Source organism: Phodopus roborovskii, unplaced genomic scaffold (assembly GCF_943737965.1).
Source record: "Phodopus roborovskii unplaced genomic scaffold, PHOROB, whole genome shotgun sequence".
NCBI lineage: Eukaryota > Metazoa > Chordata > Mammalia > Rodentia > Cricetidae > Phodopus > Phodopus roborovskii.
The window spans coordinates 30,447,371-30,467,087 of record NW_026125295.1 but is presented as its reverse complement, the minus strand read 5'-3'; the positions used below and the strand labels follow the sequence as shown (position 1 = coordinate 30,467,087).

Below are 19,717 nucleotides of genomic sequence, written 5' to 3'. Positions count from 1 at the left end.
AGAGAACCTTACCCAGCTTACTAGCACCCACACTCACTCTGCTAACCTCATATTTTGTCACTGGAAAAGCCAAAGGAAATGCCCAGGACATAGACCACTTGGATTTTAAGATCGGGGTGGAGCCAAAGGAGTCCCCACCCTTCACGGTCATCCTGGTGGCTTCATCCAGGCAGGAGAAGGCAGCGTGGACCAGTGACATCAGCCAGGTGAGCAGCACTGCCTGTTCCCCAGAGCACATTGTCCCTTCATGTCTGACCTGGTGAGGTGGACAGGACACAGTGGCATTGTTCTATTGGAGAAGACAAGAACCCTCCAGCTCCATGGTCCCAGCCCCGACTGAGTCAGCCAAAGCATGCCATTTACAGTGTGGTTTTAAACCCTAAGACTGCCAGACTTTCCTCCCCAGACCTGTGAATGGCAAGGGTGTCTGCACTTCAGTCTGATCTCTGGGTGTGTATATGCACACACACACACACACACACACACACACACACACACAATGTGCTGCCATCCAAGAATGTTAGCTAGAGCAGAACTTGAAGAGAGAGCCCCACAGTTCTGAGACACTTGGGCACTTACTCCAGAGAACCAGGGTAGTCTCCTGAAGTCCTAGCCAGTATCCATTTGCCAGAGAAATACGGAGTTGTGTCCTTTGCCTGTTGCAAGCTGTAGCATCGTTTCCTCACCCCACCACCATTTAACCATTAGGCAGAAGCACTGGCTTCTCCTGGAAAGGCAGCAGCCCAGGACTTTGGGGCACTGAGAGTACAAGAGGTGGGAAATTGAATGGAGTAACAGGCTTGCCACTCCAGCAGGCTTGTGTTCCAGAAGGCAAAGGGCAGCCCCATAAAGGCAGGAGCCAGGTCCCAGGTGTCTGCCTGTGGCCATCCACTCTGCAAGGCTATACAGGCAAGCTCAGGAGAGCCCCTGGCTGCAGAAAGGGCAGCTGTGTCTGGCACAGCCAAGTCCCTATGCCTCGGGGACTTGGAGAGGGCAGGGTACCCAGTGTGCCTAGAGGGCCTCCCTCACCAGCTCCCAGCTGCCTTACCTCTCTGCCCTGCTCCAAAGCAGGGTTTGATCTCCAGAACTGAAGAAAAAAAAAAAGTTGCAAGAACCTTCCAGATAGAGTGATAACAAAATACCAAGGAATTACTTTCATATTATGAACTCTGCATTGAACGAACATCCAGGCAGTACATAAAGTTACAGACATCAGCATTGTTGGGTCCAGGGGACATCAAGTGGCTAGGCCTTCTGGCAACCTGCTCCTCTAGGATCCACAGAGAACCAAGGCAACATGGGATTATGCAGAGTGTAAATCTATCCTTTTGAGTTTTGCCCAGATGGAACCCAACCCTTTTCTTAACAGTGGTCTCAAACGATGCAACAGAGTGCCCAGAATCTGAGGCATCTGCTTGGCAAACACCCTGGTAAAGAAGGGTCACTAAACCCATCTGGGAAGATAGGGAAACAGATTCAAGATGGCCAAGTCAGTCCCAAAAGGTCACCTGACTTCCAGAATTTGAATGATGCTGTGTTGGCCTTGCCCTTGCCTAGACAGTGCCCCTGAAGCCTGAGGACCCTGTGTGCTGGGTCTGGGGCCCAGTATGGAGACTGACTTCTGAGCCCAGGGTCCCCTCTGTTTCCAGTGTGTGGACAATATCCGGTGCAATGGACTCATGATGAATGCATTTGAAGAAAACTCCAAGGTCACTGTGCCACAGATGATCAAGTAAGTGTCCTTATCCTGTTTGCACTCCAGAAACTGAGCACCAATCAGACACAGCTAGGGCCTGAGCAGGGCCACCTGCAGCAGGGGCTGGAAAGACCCAGGGATTGTGATGGAGGGTTGGGGTGTCAGCTTCATGCTTTGAGTGAATGTCTGTTTAGAAGACTGCTTTGGCATAGCTTCTGTCATGGTTGGTTGACTTTGTGCATGTTGGCTTTTTATAAATATGTTTTTATTTACACGTTGAAAATTGCACATACTGTTTCTTAAGGATTTTTCTTCTAATCACAAAACAAAAAACAGAATATTTCAGAAATACATTTAAAACCTATTTGCAGGGTGCAACTTCAGGGCCACTGCATCTATTTGAATAGTCCCTGGGGACAAGGGACAGTTTCCCCAGTCCCTGCCCCCATGTAGCACAGCTTCCATAATCTGACTTTCCTCCAGTGATGTCCCCCTCACAGGCCACCTCCCTCTCCCTCCTTCCCCCACCATGCAGCACCTTGGCTGTCTGCCTTCCATCTCAACCTGTGAATCCCAAGCCTGATGATGTCACTGGATACCTCCCAGGACCCCACTGCCCCCTGGCCTGTGTCTAGATGACTATGGCTGCTATTCCATGTGAATCTCTGCTATTTGCAGTGAGTGCCCTAGGACAGCACATACCACAAGGCTTAGTATCTGAAAGACGCCAGACTCCATTTTTCACACTTTGCACCCGGATAAAGGCAAGCATGTGCTGAGCCCACTGTGTGCTGATGTTACATGTCTTCACAGTGAGAAATCACTGCAAATTTGGAGGTTAATGAAACGCTCTAATAATAGCATGTGATTGATTGGTTCTGGCTAATGCACAAAAGGGAATAAGCCTTCAACAGAGTTTTGCCAGCCTATATATGCCTTTGGCTTATTCATTCCAAATACACTGTCATCCTTAAGTCTTTTTAGGACCCAATCAAAGGTTACACTTTGAACAACTTGAACAGAGGCAGGAGGCTGCAAGTCTGGCCACTTGGGCAGATAGGAGATTTACAAAGCAAAGATATCGCCATGATTATTTCTCAAGTCCGCCAGTGCTGGGGGGCATCTTGCTCACCTGGCAGAATTATGTCTTATAATGTACCAGGTCATAACGACAGTTATCACCTGTGTTGCCCACTTGAGTTGCCCCTTAGAGGCATGGTCTTTAACATAGGAATGAGTCTAATGGCTGGTTGTAAGTTAGGGGTGTCTTCTTTGTCATGGGAATGGAGCCTAATTGCTGGGGGAACAAACATTGGCCCAAGTGTTTTCCCAGCAATGCTAAACTCCAATTATCTCCAGCAAGCCTAGTTAGTATAACACTTAACCTTTGAGCTGTTTGGGAGGCACTGCATCCTCGGTTACCTTAATTCTACATCCCGTGACTTAATGTCTCCTATGCAAGTTTATTAGTAAATCCTTTCTAACATCAATTTTATTACTTTGAGTTTCTCCTGCATCATGATGGGGCTGCAGCAAAGACAGTTCCAGGTGCACTAAGTCCCTTAAACTTCTTTGACATGGATCAGTTATTATTCCCCTCACCACCACACTGCTGACCGCCCAGAGGTGGTGACAGTGGAACCAGTAGGAAGGGCTGTACGGCGAACCACAGACACAGTGAAATGCCACATGGGGAGTAAGACGAGCGCAGAAACCAATTTGTGTGGTACTGGAAGCTGCCAGGGGACGGGGATGGGGATGGGGATGGGGATGGAGCTTCTTCACCTGCACAGCTGAGCAAGGATTGCTTGAAAAGGGAACCCAGTGCTGGCACTGAAGGCCACTTGCAGGTTGTTAAATGGAAAGGCATTCTAGGGAGAAGGAACTGTGTGAGTGTTTGCACAAAGGCAAGATAGCACGATGTGTTTGAGAAATGATGAATAATCCCACCGTGCTGCGGGGTCTCAGGATTTAGAGTACCCTGCAGGCAGTAGCCTGGGTGAACTCTGCTCTCCAGGTACCTGAGGAGACCAGTTGCCACATAGGCCTTGGAACAGACAGGCTCAGGAACCAAATTGAGATGTTTCACCCTAGGGCTTGGTGAGTCCATTAGAAACACAGAGTGAGAAGCAGGGGTGTGAGTGAAGAAAGGGAACAGGAGCTTAGGGTGTCTTATGGTCAAGTGCCAGCCACACATTACCTGAGTTACAGGAGGCTCTCCTGCCCTGCCCCTTCCCCGTGCTGCATAGACCAAATGAAAGTTAGCCGAGTAGGCCAACCTCTAGAAGGTACTCGGGTCTGTGGTACACACTTGCCCTCTCCGAGATGTCTGACCGTAGCCTAACCAACAGCTGAGATGTCATCCACATGTAGGTAGGTGTCTGCAGTGCATGTCTGGCTTAAGACTTCATGAATACTGAACATCCTGTGCCTCGTATATCTTACGTGTACCATGAATATTTGGTACCCATGCTATCCGTTGATCCTTTCCTGCTTGTAGCATACAGATGCTGTAGTTTATATGTGTATCTGCTGTGTCTCACAGGCTATTCCTATACTCAGTTTCACTTCTCGTTTCTCTGAGCTCTTTATAGCACAGTCAGACTTTGTTAACACAGCAACCTTCACCACGTGGTGAAAGACGGGGCTGGTGAGTATGTGGGGCTCCATTAACAATGTTGTGTCTGGCAAGCTGTTGGGTTTTATTCGGTAGGTGGTAGGGTTGTACCCCCACCCCCTTGGTGCCACCTGACAGAGCACTTGGGAACAATGGTATGAGCTGGAAAAGGGCAAGGGGCTGAGCTGGGGACTTGGTGCCAGCAGGTTTCCAAAACGTTCCGTGTCCTGCAGCGAAGCTGACTTAGAAGAAGGCCTTCCCTCTGTTTCTTTGAGAGTGTCTCTTTTGAAATGCCATTATCTCTGGAGGCCTTGTGGTTTAGTCTGCATACTATGGTTTGAACCCACTTATCCAACTTCCCCTTTGGTCCATACAGCAGGGAAGAAGCAAGACAGAAACAAGGGCAGTGTATTCCCAGTAATGAGGACCGCCGTTTGTCTACATGCTACCCTACTCTGCTGTTCCATTCCACCTTGTGGATTCGCCCTCCTGCTCATTGGAGGCTCTTGGGAAAAGGCTATTTATTGACATTTCCAATCCCCGTATTTCCAGAGAAAGTATTTGGAAGTTGAACCTCGGGCCTCATGCATGCTTGACAAGTACTCTACTGTCCAGCTGCACCACCAGCTCCCCCCAGAAAGTGCCTTAGACATGATATAAGTGGAATGGGGCAATAGCTGCACAAGCCTTTAATCCCAGCACTCGGGAGGCAGAGGCAGGCAGATCTCTGTGAGTTCGAGGCCAGCCTGGTCTACAGGGAGAGCTCCAGGGTAGTCTCCAAACCTACACAGAGAAACCCTGTCTCAAAAAAACAGACGGGGAGGGGGGGAGAGGGAGGAGATCAATGAGGAAATGAGTCATTAGCTCAGTTCCCAGAGCTGTCTGTGCCCTTGAGTGGGAATCACCCTCTGCAGAGCCAGTGAATCTCACTTGCAGCTTTCTGCGTTCTGTGCACTATTCCAGGCCTCTTAAATTGGTTCATTCATCCCACTCTCAAGAAAGCTTTGTGGAAAGCCTATTTCCAGTTCACCAGTAAGGAGGCTAAGAAGTGAAGAATAGGTGTTGTCTAGGAAACAAGAGTAGAGCTGGCGTCAAGCTGAGTCCCTCACACCGGCCCCAAGGATGTCATCATGATTTGAGCCGTTATGATTTGAATGTGGTGCCCCCATTATTTCTTGTGTTTCAATACTTGGTACCTGCTGGTGACACTATCCTGAGAAACTAACTGTAAGGCCTTTGAAAGTCTGTCACACAGTGAGAAGTCATCTGTTCTCAGGTGAGGAGTTAGTACAGACTCAACTCCTCTTTCTGTAGGTATTTTTCCCTCTGGGAGTCGATTATAAGATTTTTCAAGCTTATCCTTTCGATACGAGCATATATTTATTTGTACATTTATATACTCCTCCAGTAACATCCCACCAGAAACACAAAAGGTCTAAGACAGCTACTAGCTGTGAGTAAAAACAACTATGAAGAGACAGCCTTCAACGTATAGGGAGCACAGGCCAATAAAAATAAGGAAGGAAGGAAAATCAAATGAAGACTGCATCTCACCCTGAGATTTCTCAGTTGTCAAAGTTTAAAAAAAAAAAAAAAAAGGAAGAAAGGAAGAGAAAGGAAGGAAGGAAGGAAGGAAGGAAGGAAGGAAGGAAGGAAGGAAGGAAGAACATAATCATGGACAACAAAACACAGCTTCAGAGCCATTGCTTAAGCTTCAGCATACCCGCACCCCGTTGCCATTAAAGTGAGTCCACTGTGGTTCAGTGGACCATGCGATAACCTTTGGGGCTGCTAGCTCTCACCAAGCCCGGAAGAAGCTGTTGATGTTGAGTTCTCACAGTTCTCTAGCCCCCTGTGGCCTGGGTGACTGACTCCTATCATCACATCCTGGCAGCCCAGGGAGGGATAAGACCTGATGACAGGTTCAGTTTTAGAAAGTCCTAGAAAGGAAGGTAGCATGACCGAGTGGTCTAAGGAGCTGGATTTAGAAAGTCCTAGAAAAGGCTATAGGTAGGTCTTGCCTGGGTCAAATTCCCACCAATAATGATCACCTTAGAGAGAGGAAAAGACTTCAGTGAGTCCAACTCAGACTACCTGACAGGCCCCGGAGGCTTCTATTTCCATCAGAGGGTTGAAAGTCCCACTGATCCTAATGCTCGAGGGGTAGCCAAGGTGAGGTCAAAAGCCTATGCTACAAAAGCTAGGGAGACAGAAGAGACATGCACTCCTAAACTGCCCACCCAATCGGCATGTAAGATGGAAGTCCACGAGAGGCCTTACAAAACCAGCTTCATCGGTAACGGCTTTTGGGAGCTGAGAAAAGAGGTCTCAATAGGATAACTGCATTGAAGACTTTCTAGGACAAGAGATTTTGAAGATGACTGCTGGTTAGTTTATAGCCAAAGGCAGAATTTTCACATTTAGTTGAAAAGGGGAAGTCAGGATTGGGGGATGGGAGCCAACTGTCATCCCAGCACTTGAGACAGAAGGATTTTAAACTCTACAGACATGGCAACGTTGTTCCACACTAGAAAGGAAAGAGGATAGAAGGAGAAGGGAAGATGAAAGACAACATATTGGGGGCATCAGTCTCAGCTATTTGTTATACCGAGGGGCTTAAGTCCTTGTGTGGTTTTCCATCGGGTACTGTCACTGAGGACTTACCTATGAATAGGCAGAGCCTGGTTGAAAGGTATCTTTCTAGAAAGGTTTTGTTTCCCCAGAGTATTCCATCTGTGACACCACTCTGCACTGTGAGCATAGATCACAAAAGTAGCAGGTTGTACTTCAAGACCAGGATAGGGAAGACCTGCCATCCCCTTCTGCTGGAGGACAGGGTTTTTCCTCGTTCCCTTTCTCTGAAAGTTGTACCCTTCATGGATCCCAAAATGATGATGTCATCCAGAAGGCATCTGTGAAAAACCTAGAGACTGGTCTCTAAAACCCAGACACACCTCCAGGGCAGCAAAAACAGCAGCTGGGATCCTAGTTTCTCTTCACTTGGAACACGGAATTTCCCTTTTATCTCTTTTCCTCCACCCCATACTACCTCCCACTTTTTTTTTTTTAGATAAGGTCTCACTATGTAGCCCTAACGATGTAGCTGGTCTTGAATTCGGAGATATCTGCCCCACTCTGCCTCCCAAGTGCTGATATTAAAGTGTGTACTGCCACACCTGGCCCTACTTATTTTTTTAATTGAGATAAATTCATATAGCATTAATTCCTCTTCTTTAAAAGTGCAAATCAGTAGATCTCAGTGTATTCACTATGTTGTAAAGCAGACATTAGCTTCTACTGCTAAGATTCTCCCATCACCACTCACCAAAGAAAGAGATGACATGCATGTGAACAGTCATTCTCAATGCACCCACCGAACCCCCGACATCCACCACATTACTTCCTGCTACTGTGGTTTGCCTGTTTGGTGCCTTCCTATAAACGGAGCCATGGTGTGCAAGGCCTGTTTCACTTAGAATAATGTCTTTGAGGCTTATCCATGTTGTAGTGTGTGTCTGTAACATGAAAAATAAAAGACCCAGAGACTGATATTGGGGTTCAAGCTTCAACCTGAATATCAGAATAGCAAAGCAGCTGGTCACTAGCTCTCGCTTCTAGCTGACTGAAAGGGCTGATCCACGAACAAGCTCTTCACCAAGTCTCAGACTGCTGCCTCTCCTCAGCGTGTCAGGAGAATGAAAAGTCTCACTGAGACCTTGTTTCTGTCTTACCTGCTTCCCTAATGTTGGGGATAAACGTATGAGCTATAATTCTCTTTCAGACTGATTCACTCTTGTGTAGATCTGGGTGGCCTTGGACTCACAGAGATCCATCTACCTCTTAATCCTGAGTCTTAGGATTAAAGATCTGTACCGCCACCTCCTAGCTTCTGGCTGCTGGGATTAAAGGTGTGTGCCTGACTTCTATAGCCTGTGGCTGATTTTGCTTTCTGAATCCTCAGGCAAGCTTTAGTAAATCATAAACAGTATCTCACCACATGTGTCAGTACTTCGCTTCTTTTTATGGCTGAGTAACGTCACACTGTATTTTATTTGTCCTTTTATCTCTTCATAGACATATGTGGGCTGTTTCCACTCTGCTCTATTGAGAACATTGCCACTGTAAACATGAATGTGCATCATATTTATGAGACTAGAATTGTGTGTTGGGAATTTGGAAGCACGTTTTTAAAAAGCTTATTGTATTTTTCCAATACTCTTGGCGGTTGCTGCTGTATACTGAAGGGTTTTAGGACCCTGGGAGAGGAGAGTCACAGCTTCCTTCTGAAGTTTCCCATGCTCACTTAGGAAAACTGTTGCTGACTGGCAGGTGGGGGTTGACAAGGTAACCTGGTGGTAGCCTCAGCCCTGGTTTGGTGAGGAGATACCATGAGCCCAGACAACCTTAGACATGCGTCACCTCTTCCTCCTCCTCAGTCTTCAGGTCCTGTGCCTCCTTATATTTTGGTGATGTTGACATTTGCACACCTCTTCCTCCATAGGTCAGATGCCTCCTTGTATTGTGACGATGTTGACATTCGCTTCAGCAAAACCATGAATTCCTGCAAAGTGTTGCAGATCCGGTATGCCAGTGTGGAGCGGCTGCTGGAGCGGCTGACAGACCTTCGCTTCCTGAGTATCGACTTCCTCAACACCTTCCTGCATTCCTACCGTGTCTTCACCACTGCTGTGGTGGTCCTAGACAAGCTAATCACTATCTACAAGAAGCCCATCAGTGCCATCCCCGCCAGGTACATACACATCCCTTACCATCACCCTGGGTTCCAACAAGACTGTTTAGTGGGTAAAGGCATGTGCTGCCAAGCCTGATTACCTAAGCTTAACTCCTAGAGCCGGGATGGTGGAAATCTGGGAAAACAGGCTGATGGATGTTTATTCAGGGAGAAATCACTTACACCAGAAACAGATGACCACCAGCAGGTTCCTCTCCCAAGGATGCCTCCGGATGCTCTGACCAGGAAGCATGAGAGAGTGCTGGGGTCCACGACTCCAGACCTAGTCCTCCCAGGTCACGCCCGCACCTGTCCACCCAATGGGCGTGGTCAGTGCAACAGGTGTGGGTGGGGTGGATATCTCACTACAATAAGTCATTAACTAATTAGTTAGGTTGAAAAAAAAAAGTGTTTTTTTTTTCAAGACAGGGTTTCTCTGTAGCTTTGAACCTGTCCTGAAACTTGCTCTGTAGACCAGAGATCTCCCTGCCTCTGCCTCCTGAGCGCTAAGATTAAAAGCGTGTGCCACCACCACCTGGCTAAATGTGAAAAATGCCATCCACACCATTCCCCACTAGTATGTGCACCCCTTCCCAAACCCATAGCTCTTCCAGGCCAAAGATGTCCCTGGAGAAGAGGCTGTCCCAGAAGCGAGAATGTGGTAGCATGCATCATTCCCAGACCACAGAGGGAATACATTTTGAGTCTGGTTTTTCCAATGGAAATAGGACATGGTGGTCCAGACCTATAATCCAAGAGCTCTGGAGCTGTGAGTGAGAAGAGCAGACACACAAGGCCATCCACAGCTAGGCAACCTGTTAGAGGTCTACTTGGGAGGACTCCATCCTCTAGGGAGGGGCCACTCTGCTCTCTCTCCCTTCCCTAAAGCCCAGAGGCCTGGCCATCCATGCTCCTGCTCACTAAGCCTCCTTTTCCTCCTCTTCCTGCCTTGTACAGGGAAGCCAAGGAATGTCCATTGTTCTCCCATCACTACATCCTATGGGAAACACAGGGCCCACCCTTTATAGGAAGATGGGAAAATGGAAGGAAGAGAGATAGGCAGAACGTACCCCTGCTCTGTCTATACCCATTATGCTTTTAAGATTGGGGAAGCCCTTTGTGGTATTCTCAAGGAACATCCTCCATGGACAGAATCTTTAGCCACCTTGGCTTTGAGGCCATCTCTCATGCCTACATCACTGAAGCTCAGCTCTCCAATGTGCAAGCTATGTCCCAGAAAGGTCGAGACTTCCCACAAGTTCCTTGCAAGTCTGGCTGATGCGGTCTTAAATGCACACCTGGCTTTGGAATTCCTACGGCACTTCCACCCACTCACAACACAGTGGTCACGTGAAAACCCTCAGGTGTCATGGTGTAGACACTGGGTTTAGAGTCAGAGGCATTGGATGAGTCACTGCCTGTCCATGAGCCTCTGCTTCCTCGCCCACGAGCATCCCTTAGGATCGCTGTATGGACAAGGGCAGAGAACGCAGGTGAGAGCAGCCTCCTGTGGGTGGATGGAGGCTCTGCAAAGGTGCAGTCAGAAGGCTTAGTACCTCAGGAAGGAGGCAGAGGTAGCAGCATCAGGTACAAGCACCCTTGCCACCAAATATCCAGCCTACTCAAAGCCTGCAAATATAGACTTTGTCCCCAAGACTGTGCAGGGACCCATCTCCAGAACTGGGGATCATACACATAAGGGAGACACTGCTGTCAGCCACTCTGAGCCCCATAGGAAGCAGGCCAGGTGGGCAAGCCTACACCAACAGCTCTTCCTCCTTCTCCCCTCCCGTCCCCACAGGTCACTGGAGCTCCTGTTTGCCAGTGGCCAGAACAACAAGCTTCTGTATGGAGAGCCTCCCAAGTCACCTCGTGCCACCCGCAAGTTCTCCTCACCACCACCCTTGTCTATCAGTACATCGTCCCCAAGCCGCCGACGGAAGCTGTCCCTCAACATCCCCATCATCACAGGTGGCAAGGCGCTGGACCTGGCTGCACTCAGCTGTAGCTCCAATGGCTACACCAGCATGCACTCACCCATGTCTCCCTTCAGCAAGTCCATGCTGGACACCAGCAAGCTCTGTGTGACCAGCAGTTTCACCAACAAGACTCCAAATGAGACTAACACAATGACAAGCATAACTACAACGACAACCACAACCACCACCATGACCCCTACCCAAACTCCTACCCCAACCCAGACCCCAACCCCAGCCCCAACCCCAACCCAGACCCCAACCCAGACCCCAACCCCAGCCCCAACCCCAACCCATACCCCAACCCCAACCCATACCCCAACCCCAACTCTAACCCACAGCCCGGGCCAAACCCCAACCCCAACCCGTACCCCAAACCAGACCCCAACCCATACCCCAAACCAGACCCCAACCCCAGCCCCAACCCCAACCCATACCCCAAACCAGACCTCAACCCCAGCCCCAACCCCAGCTCATACTCCAAACCAGACCCCAACCCCAGCCCCAACCCCAACCCATACCCCAAACCAGGCCCCAACCCCAACCCATACCCCAAACCAGGCCCTAACCCCAGCCCCAACCCCAACCCATACCCCAAACCAGGCCCCAACCCCAATCCATACTCCAAACCAGGCCCCAACCCCAACCCACACCTCAAACCAGACCCCAACCCACACCCCAACCCCAACTCCAACAATTCCAACTGCAACTCCAGAGAAGCCTGAGGAGCCCTCCACCCTTAGCAAGCAGAGTGAGTGGATACTAAGGAGAACTCATCATAGTGCGGCTGGGCTGGGCTGGGCTGTCTCTGTTGTACAAGGTATAGGCAATGCAGGTCAGTATCCATGAAGAGAAGATAGATTGCAAGGTAAGGCCAGCAGGAATTCCCTTGATATCATATCATCACACTTTCATCAGCCAAAGTGCTCAGGCTTGTGCCTTCCCTCTCCCTACCTCAGCAGCATCCTGCATCCCTCTGTTCTCATGTCATTGGCCCCTGCTCTCAGAATTCACAGTCTTGCTTGGAGACCAGGCTGAACACTGAGCAGTGGGTACCTGATACCTGTCACATTTGAAAGGTGCTAGAAGAGTTCAGAGGATAGGCTGGGGACACCATCAGGAGAGTCAGAGAAGGATTCCTGACGGATCCATTAGATGAGATGTTCACCAATAGAAAGGGAAAACATTCTAGACAAAAATACTGAGGTGTAAAATGCTGAAGAGTGAGGAAGGCATTGTGTGCATGCTCTGGGAACAGCTAGAACACCAAAGGTAGGGCAGTGGCTTGGCCTAAGATCCTGCTGGGTCAGCCAGTGCCTTACCTACAGCTTCTCCTGGCCATTCTAGAAGGGTTTGTGTGTCTGTATGTATAGACATGCACATACTTGAGCTGATCAGAAGCCCCAGCCTTTGAAAAGGAGGCATACTTGGAAAGAAGAGAAGCCAGCAAGGCTCCATCACTATTCCCATAGTACATGCAACAAATAGGTAATATGTGGCTGCCACAGCTGAAAGTTGGGGCTGGGGTTGGGGTCAGGCAATATAACAGCTTGCCTGAGAACCCAAATAGCATCCAGTGTGCATAATGTATAAGATCTTAGACAGGCAACAGGCTCAGAATTCTGCCCAGCATAAACCTACAGTGGGACCCCATTACTGCTTTGTGGAATGCAACCCGTCAATCCTACAAAACCCCCAGTCTAACTATGTGCTTCTATGAGCTGGGTGGGTGTGCTTTTCTAAAGAGACCTGTGGCTCCCAGGTGGTTTTATAAACAGGCTCAAGTGTGCTCACGTTCTAGTTAGGGAATCTGAGACCCTGAGCAGTTAAGTCCCCTCCCCGAAGGCTCTGAGAATATGGCTCAGTTGGTAAAGTGCTACCCATACAAGCACGAAGACCTGTGTTCAATCTCTAGTCCCTTCATTAGAGGGCCAGGTTCAGAGCCACACTCCTATAATCCCAGTGCTGAGAAGGCAGAGCCAGGAGGCTCTCTGGGGCTCTTTTGACAGCTGCTCTGAGTTAGTGGGCTACTGGTTCAGTGAGAGACCTTCTCAGAAAAATTAAGTGGAGCACAATTAAGGAAGTCACGTGATGTGAACTTCTGGCTTACACATACCAGAAGCAGGAGATGAAATATAAAACAGGATTCCCCTTGGCAAATCAGGCAGGTGGTTACCCAAGATATCTTACCAGTAACAGAAACACCTTGCTACTCCGTGTGGTTCATTGCTCAGCCACATGAGCATCATCGCCAGAAGCTTGTTAGAAATGCAAGTATTTGGGTCTGGAGATGTAGCTCAGTTGATAAGAGTGTTCCAATTGCTAACTGCTTGCAAAGGAAGAACCAGTTTTCTCCAACAAAGTCTCACTGTGTATACAAACCACACTTAAGGACAGGCTCCATGCACAGCAGTAGATAGCCAACACAAAATGAACTCAACAGCATTTTTGGAGTTTTCTTTGTCTCATAATGTTTGGGCATATATATTATGTTTTCCAGTTTTTAATGGGATTTCTATGTGTTCTAATGTGTGTGTCTCTGAGTCTATGTTTCCTTGTGGTTTTTCATTGGCCCTTTTTTTCTGTTTGTTTTTTTCCTATTTTTTATTTTTTTATCTTGTTGTTATTATTGTTTTTATTATTATTATTATTATTATTATTTAGATATCTGTTTTCTAATCTATTTTCAGTTTAAAAAGAAAGAGAGAAGTACTTGCCTAGCACAAAGCCCCAGAACTAAATACGTTCTGGTACAGTTAGTACATGCCTATAATTCCAGAACTCAGAGGGTAGGTGCAAGATAATCAGAAGTTCTAGATCATCATTAGCTACATAGTCTAGGCTACATGAGATCCTGTCTCAAAAAAAGGAAAAAAAAGACTGACTTCCTTGTTCCATGTAGACAGGAACTGTATTATAACCTGCCTACACCCCTACCACTGAGGATTGAACCCAAGACCATAAGCAGGCTAGGCTAGGCTAGGCACTCTACCACTGGGCCCCACAAGCTGCACTCCAACAGGAACTTAGGTATGCCCGTTAAGTTTCTAGAAGTCCTGGTAAAGAAAAGGCCACCTTGGAGAGCCACACCATACACAAGCATGTGAAAGGCTCTGAGAAAGCCTGTGGGTCCTATGCTGCTTCATCCGGGGCACCAGGCTCTTGTAATTTACTCTACTTCACTTTGATGAATCATAGATGCGAGTTTCCCAGTCAATGGATAATTGAGAAGACTGGGTCTTTCTATTCCCACAGGCTCTGAAGTCTCTGTGAAGGAAGAATCTGACATGGACCAGAACCAGAGTGACGATGGCGACACTGAGGCATCACCAACTAAATCTCCATCAACACCAAAACCAGTCAAAAGCAAAAATTCTTCAGGTACCATTCCCCAGCATGGAGCTGCAGGTCCAGGGGAAGAGAGGGTCACAGGTCAGGTCAAGAGGAGGTGTTGCCACTTGTGCTTTATGAGTGACTCCTGAGAGCAATGGGTGGGAGGGATGTGGTTGCTGGGACTTCACTTTGCAAAGTCACCCCAACATCAGGCAGGAATGCATTGCCTAACCCAGCAGCACTCTCACTGGGAGAGCTCAAGTCAGAAATGTTCCCTGGAATCCCATGTTTCAGGCTGTGTGATGGGTTCTTTCACCCTTTCAATGTGCATGAAGAGGTTGCTGTTATCTTTCAGATAAGGATGTAAGGCTGGGGTGTGGCTCAGTGGCAGAGTGCTACCTGACATTGATAGGATTCTGTATTCTATCCCCACCATCTCAGGCAGGGGAAGGCTCCAGAAATAGTGGCATTGCCCACCATGTTTCAGACTCACAATCCTACAGGATTCTTGAACAACCTACCTACCTCCTGGTCCCCATAAACACTACCGTACCCACAGAAGAGCTCTGGGACACCCAAGAGTAGGAGAGAACTCAGCTACCAGGACAGTCTTCCTTCCTCCCAGGAAGGAAGCTTGCATTCCCAAACTTTTGCTCTCCACACATGGGACAGCTCAAATCCCAGAATCCCCTGCTTTTCATGCTTCAGAGGAAAAGTACCTGAGCTCCCTTCAGCCCTTCCTGACTTTTACACAGCAGTAGATCTCAGAAGAGGAAGGCATTGAGGCCCAGGTGTAAGTGATGCCTGTAACCTAGTGCTTGACACATGAGAGGCAGAGGCAGGGAAATGGGGAGTGCAGAGCCAGCCTGAACTAGAGAAAGTTCAAGACACCCTGGGCAACTTAATGAGAGAGGAGTCAGAGGGAGAGAGAGATGAAATACTACCTCAGAGAGAGGGGACCTCAGAAAGAAGGGGAAGAGACATCTCAGAGAAAGAAGGCAAGGGGAGGGAAGGGAAGGGAAGGGAAAGGAAGGGAAGGAACTAGCTCAGAATCTTTAAAGCAAGCCAGTTGCCCACCAGGCTCAAGGACTTCTTCTTCACAATGACAGTGTTGGTTGCTTTCTAGAGTCCTATGAAATGAAGCCAAAGTGTTCTGGAGTCAACTCCCCCCCCCGCGCCATGTATGTTTGTCATTCCACAGGTCCTATGTTTATAAAGCTTTTTGAACTTTCTCCTGTGATCTCTTCTTTATATCCAACTTTGGACACGTCCTTACTGTCCAGAGTTGAATGAACTTTCCCATGGTTATACAGGCAGTGAGAGGTGGAGAGAATTTCAACCCAGGTCCTCACATGCAATCAATGCTATCTCAGTCCTACTGTGTCCATAACCCTGTTAATATGAATTGTAACCATCAGACTTTACGTGGGCTGTGTGTCAATCCCCAGCACCCTCTAAACAGAGAGCTCATGATGCTTTCCTCAAGCTGGCTAGGCCCAGTTAGGCCAAGAAGTGACCAGAATAGAAGTCCTAGTCTTCTAAGCAACAAGAGGCTGACTGAGCCTTCCTTCCCTGGAACAGCTCTAGGAATATTGTTGCACGACTCTTACAGGGAATAGACCCCCACACTACCCCCTGAGCCTCTCTCCAGCCTTGGGCATAGAGGAGGAGCTTCCACTCTTGAAGTTGGACTTTCCTCCAGCTGCCTGAATGTCTGCCAGCCTAGAGGACTGAGGAATGGCTGAGAGTCAGCTCCCTCCTCTCCACAGAATTCCCACTCTTTAACTACAACAATGGAGTCGTGATGACATCATGTCGTGAACTGGACAACAACCGCAGTGCCCTCTCAGCTGCTTCTGCCTTTGCCATAGCCACTGCGGGAGCCAACGAGGGTACCCCAAGCAAGGAGAGGTTTCAGTATCGCAGGATGTCCTTGGCCAGCACAGGTGTGTGAGCATCTCTGCTTATGGGTACTCCATGGTTCTGTGCCGGGGTGACAGCTACCGGCCCGAGGCCATCCCTTCCTCAGGTGTTTAGTGTGCATTGCAGATGCCATGGTGGGTCCTTCTACAGTGCCCCTGGAGAGCTCCCTGTTCCGGCAAGCTATCCTCACTCACTGGACATGAAGCCTTGCTTTCTGTTATTTGCCCTGTTGTCCCTTGGTCATGGAGGCTGGGATGGAGCCCTTCTCTCGTCACCAGCTAGACTCCACACACTCAGACCTGTGGCCAGGGCCACTGTGTGTCCAGGGTGCAGCCTGTCCTGCACCCTCCCTTCCCACATCCTGTCATCAGTGGGATAAAGTCTTAGCTGTGTTGCTTGTCAACCCCTAGAAGGCTGGTGTTAGCTTATCCACAACCACACACACACACACACCTCTAGATTTGCCCTCCTCTCTTTCCTCTTTGACCTGCTGCTACCCACTTCATCCCTCTCTTCCCGCAGGCTCTGCCAGTGCCGCCCTGCCATCCTGGAGTCCCATTCTCCCTCCCCAGTCTCCTCTGGTCCTTGGCCAAATTCTACTCACAGCAAAGAATGCCAACCGAGAGAGCCCTCGGCACCCACTTCCTCAGCAACGGTTCCACACCAAAGGTTAGAGGGGGTTCCTGGAGAGCTCTGGTCTCGGGTGCCCTGTATAATCTTGTTGATGGAAGCTTCCTGAACCTTCTAGATGGAGCAGGAATGACAGAGGTTGGGTGCTGAGGAACGGCATCCCCTGAAGCTTCATGTTCTCTCATTTGGGCCTGAACCCAGTTGTGAAGCTTTCCCTCCAAGGCCCTCAGGCAAACCAAGCAGGCCCCACGCCTGTCCTCTCTCTCTCTTTCTCTCTCTCCCACTAGCACTGCCAGGGTTTCCCCCTGACCAGAGAAATGGCGACAAGGAGTTCGTGATCCGCAGAGCCGCCACCAATCGTGTGCTGAATGTGCTCCGCCACTGGGTCTCCAAGCACTCTCAGGTGAGTGGGGCTGTGCTCCAGGGGCAGTTGCTTCCCAGTGGCAGTAAGTGACAGCAGACAGCAGCGGGCCAGCAGGAGGAAGGGGACCCCGATTCCACAGGGAGGAGAAGCAAGGACAGTCAAGAAGACAGGGGGTGCTGGAGAGATGGCTCAGAGGTTAAGAGCACTGGCTGTTCTTCCAGAGGTCCCGAGTTCAAGTCCCAGCAACCACATGGTGGCTCACAACCATCTGTAATGAGATCTGCTGCTGTCTTCTAGCCTGCAGGCCAAACACTGTACACTAAATTTAAAAAAGGGGGGAGCCTCTGTTTGGCCACCCATCTGCAGGTACAGAATAAGTAGGCTCTGGCCTCCCTGACTTGGGGTTACAACAACTAAGGGGTAGTCTTGGTCTTGTCCCAGCATCCTGTGCCTAGGAGGCTTGAAGCCCTACTTGTGACCTTGCTAGAAGTAGTGACAAGATTAAAAAAGAAAAAAGAAAAAAAAGAAGCAGGCAGCCACCATGGGCAGAAATAGAAACTCCCTCCTTCAGCCTGTCCTCGAAGTACTGCAGGAGAGTTTGGTAACTGCAGCCAGAGCTGCCTGTCCATGTTCCCACAGGACTTTGAAACCAACAGTAAGCTCAAAAGCAAGGTGATCAGCTTCCTGGAAGAGGTCATGCATGACCCAGAACTTCTGACACAGGAGCGAAAGGCAGCGGCCAACATCATCAGGTAAGAGAGGCATGGCATTTCTGCTTAGGTTCCTGCCCTGTACCTCCATAGTAGCCAGACTGGGCAGGAGGTGTAGGTAGATGTAAGCCCCAGACATCTGGGAGCCGTGTCCCTTACTCTAGATTCAATCGTGGAGTGAGTGCTCTGTGTGTGTAGCCCTCCTCTCCCCACCCCTCACCAGACCTTGATGGAGCTAGCTCAGTTGGTAGCGTGCTTTGCCTAGGCCCAGGTTCAATCTGAAGCACCATATAAACTGAGTATGGTAGTGATGTCTGTGGTCCCATCTCTCAGGCTGTAATCCCAGCACTTAGAAGGCAGAAGTATGGAGACGCTCAGAATCATCCTTGGCTGCGTAGTAAGCCAACCTGAACTACATGAGACCCTGTTGAGGGTGGGGACGTGTGCCACTTCTCTACATATGTCCATGGTTGCTAACACCGGTCCAGCGTGTGCTATCTAATATGATGGGTACTAGCTACATACAGCTATTTAAATTTCAGTGAACTAAGGTTGAATACAATAAGATTGTGTCCCTCAGTCCCCAGAGCTTTAGTTGGCCAGAAGCTCTTACCTTAGACAGCGTGGGCCAGCCCATCTCTCACTACAGAGAGTTCTACTGGACAGTGCTCCCTGCCATTCAAGGAATGTCTGTTGGTTCAAACTCAGGTCTGTTTGTCCTCAGACCTGTGCTGTGCACGATCCCCAGCCTGCCTTTTCTAGCTGTGGTCAGGGTTCAGGCAGTCCCACATGTAAGGTCTGTCAGCCAGTGACTCACGGTTGAGCAGAGGAAGGCCCTCAGCCAGACTTCGTTTCTCCTCTCTAAAATGAATGAACAGTGCTGGCTTCAAGGGTGGAGTAAGGCTCAAATACGATGGCACATGTGGCTTCTGCAGGTTCTCAGACAGTAAACGGCACCCCACATCCTGCTCTCATCCTCCCACTTGGGCTGGCTTTTCCAGACAAGCTGGGGAGGCTTCTCCTCCTTAACACCCAGCAAGTCATCTCTACACCCCAGTCATGGCATCCGCCCCAGACTTTCTCCCAAATCCAGCCTAGGCACCTTCAACTCATGACCCAAGTCTCCAGCCTCTTTCCTGTCCCAAAGTCCTGTGTACAGGCCTCATCACTCTATCACAGTCTTACGATAACCATTGGCCCTCCTTAATCTACAACACTTTTAGTGTGTGTGTGTGTGTGTGTGTGTGTGTGTGTGTGTAGAAAGAAAAAAAGAAAGGAAGACAGAGAGAAAGAGGCCCAGAGAGAAACGGTAAGTGGAGTGTCCACAGGCATACTCATGCACACAGGCAGCCCCAGGCCCTTGGTGTCCCACTCCAGGTTCTCCTGGGAGCTGGAAGAACTGTGTTGAGCGGGACTTCTTTTGCTGTGGGCCCTCAAGAGAGCCAGTTCTTAGAGTGTCTACTTCCTGGGCTGGCTCTGGCTTCCAGGGCTGACCTCCTAAGTTCCACTCCCTTCAGCCAATCCCTAAAGACTTCTCACTGCTTCTCTAGGCATACTTCAGGTCTGGCCCTTGGTCACTCGTCAAGAGCCTACCATTCTTCCCACCCCAGATTGTCATATCATGCCCATGAGTTCTATCCCAAAAAGTGAAGAGTTGGTCTGATGGGGGGAGTGGGGAGCCTACCCTCACTTTCCATTAATGCCCAGGACTCCCTCTAGTTAGGTTGACCACATCC

General features: G+C 49.3%; 1 protein-coding gene across 1 annotated transcript in view; it reads left to right on the top strand.

Moving 5' to 3' along the window:
- The window catches only part of Rasgrf1 (Ras protein specific guanine nucleotide releasing factor 1), a 102,856-nt gene that overhangs the window by 60,269 nt on the left and 22,870 nt on the right, over positions 1 to 19,717 (top strand). Inside the window, exons 12-21 of the mRNA XM_051207379.1 lie at positions 70 to 206; positions 1,650 to 1,732; positions 8,815 to 9,063; positions 10,847 to 11,172; positions 11,728 to 11,772; positions 14,277 to 14,402; positions 16,124 to 16,300; positions 16,800 to 16,946; positions 17,195 to 17,310; positions 17,911 to 18,023. Coding sequence (XP_051063336.1) covers positions 70 to 206; positions 1,650 to 1,732; positions 8,815 to 9,063; positions 10,847 to 11,172; positions 11,728 to 11,772; positions 14,277 to 14,402; positions 16,124 to 16,300; positions 16,800 to 16,946; positions 17,195 to 17,310; positions 17,911 to 18,023 — 1,519 coding nt within the window. The remainder of the gene's footprint in view (positions 1 to 69; positions 207 to 1,649; positions 1,733 to 8,814; positions 9,064 to 10,846; positions 11,173 to 11,727; positions 11,773 to 14,276; positions 14,403 to 16,123; positions 16,301 to 16,799; positions 16,947 to 17,194; positions 17,311 to 17,910; positions 18,024 to 19,717) is intronic.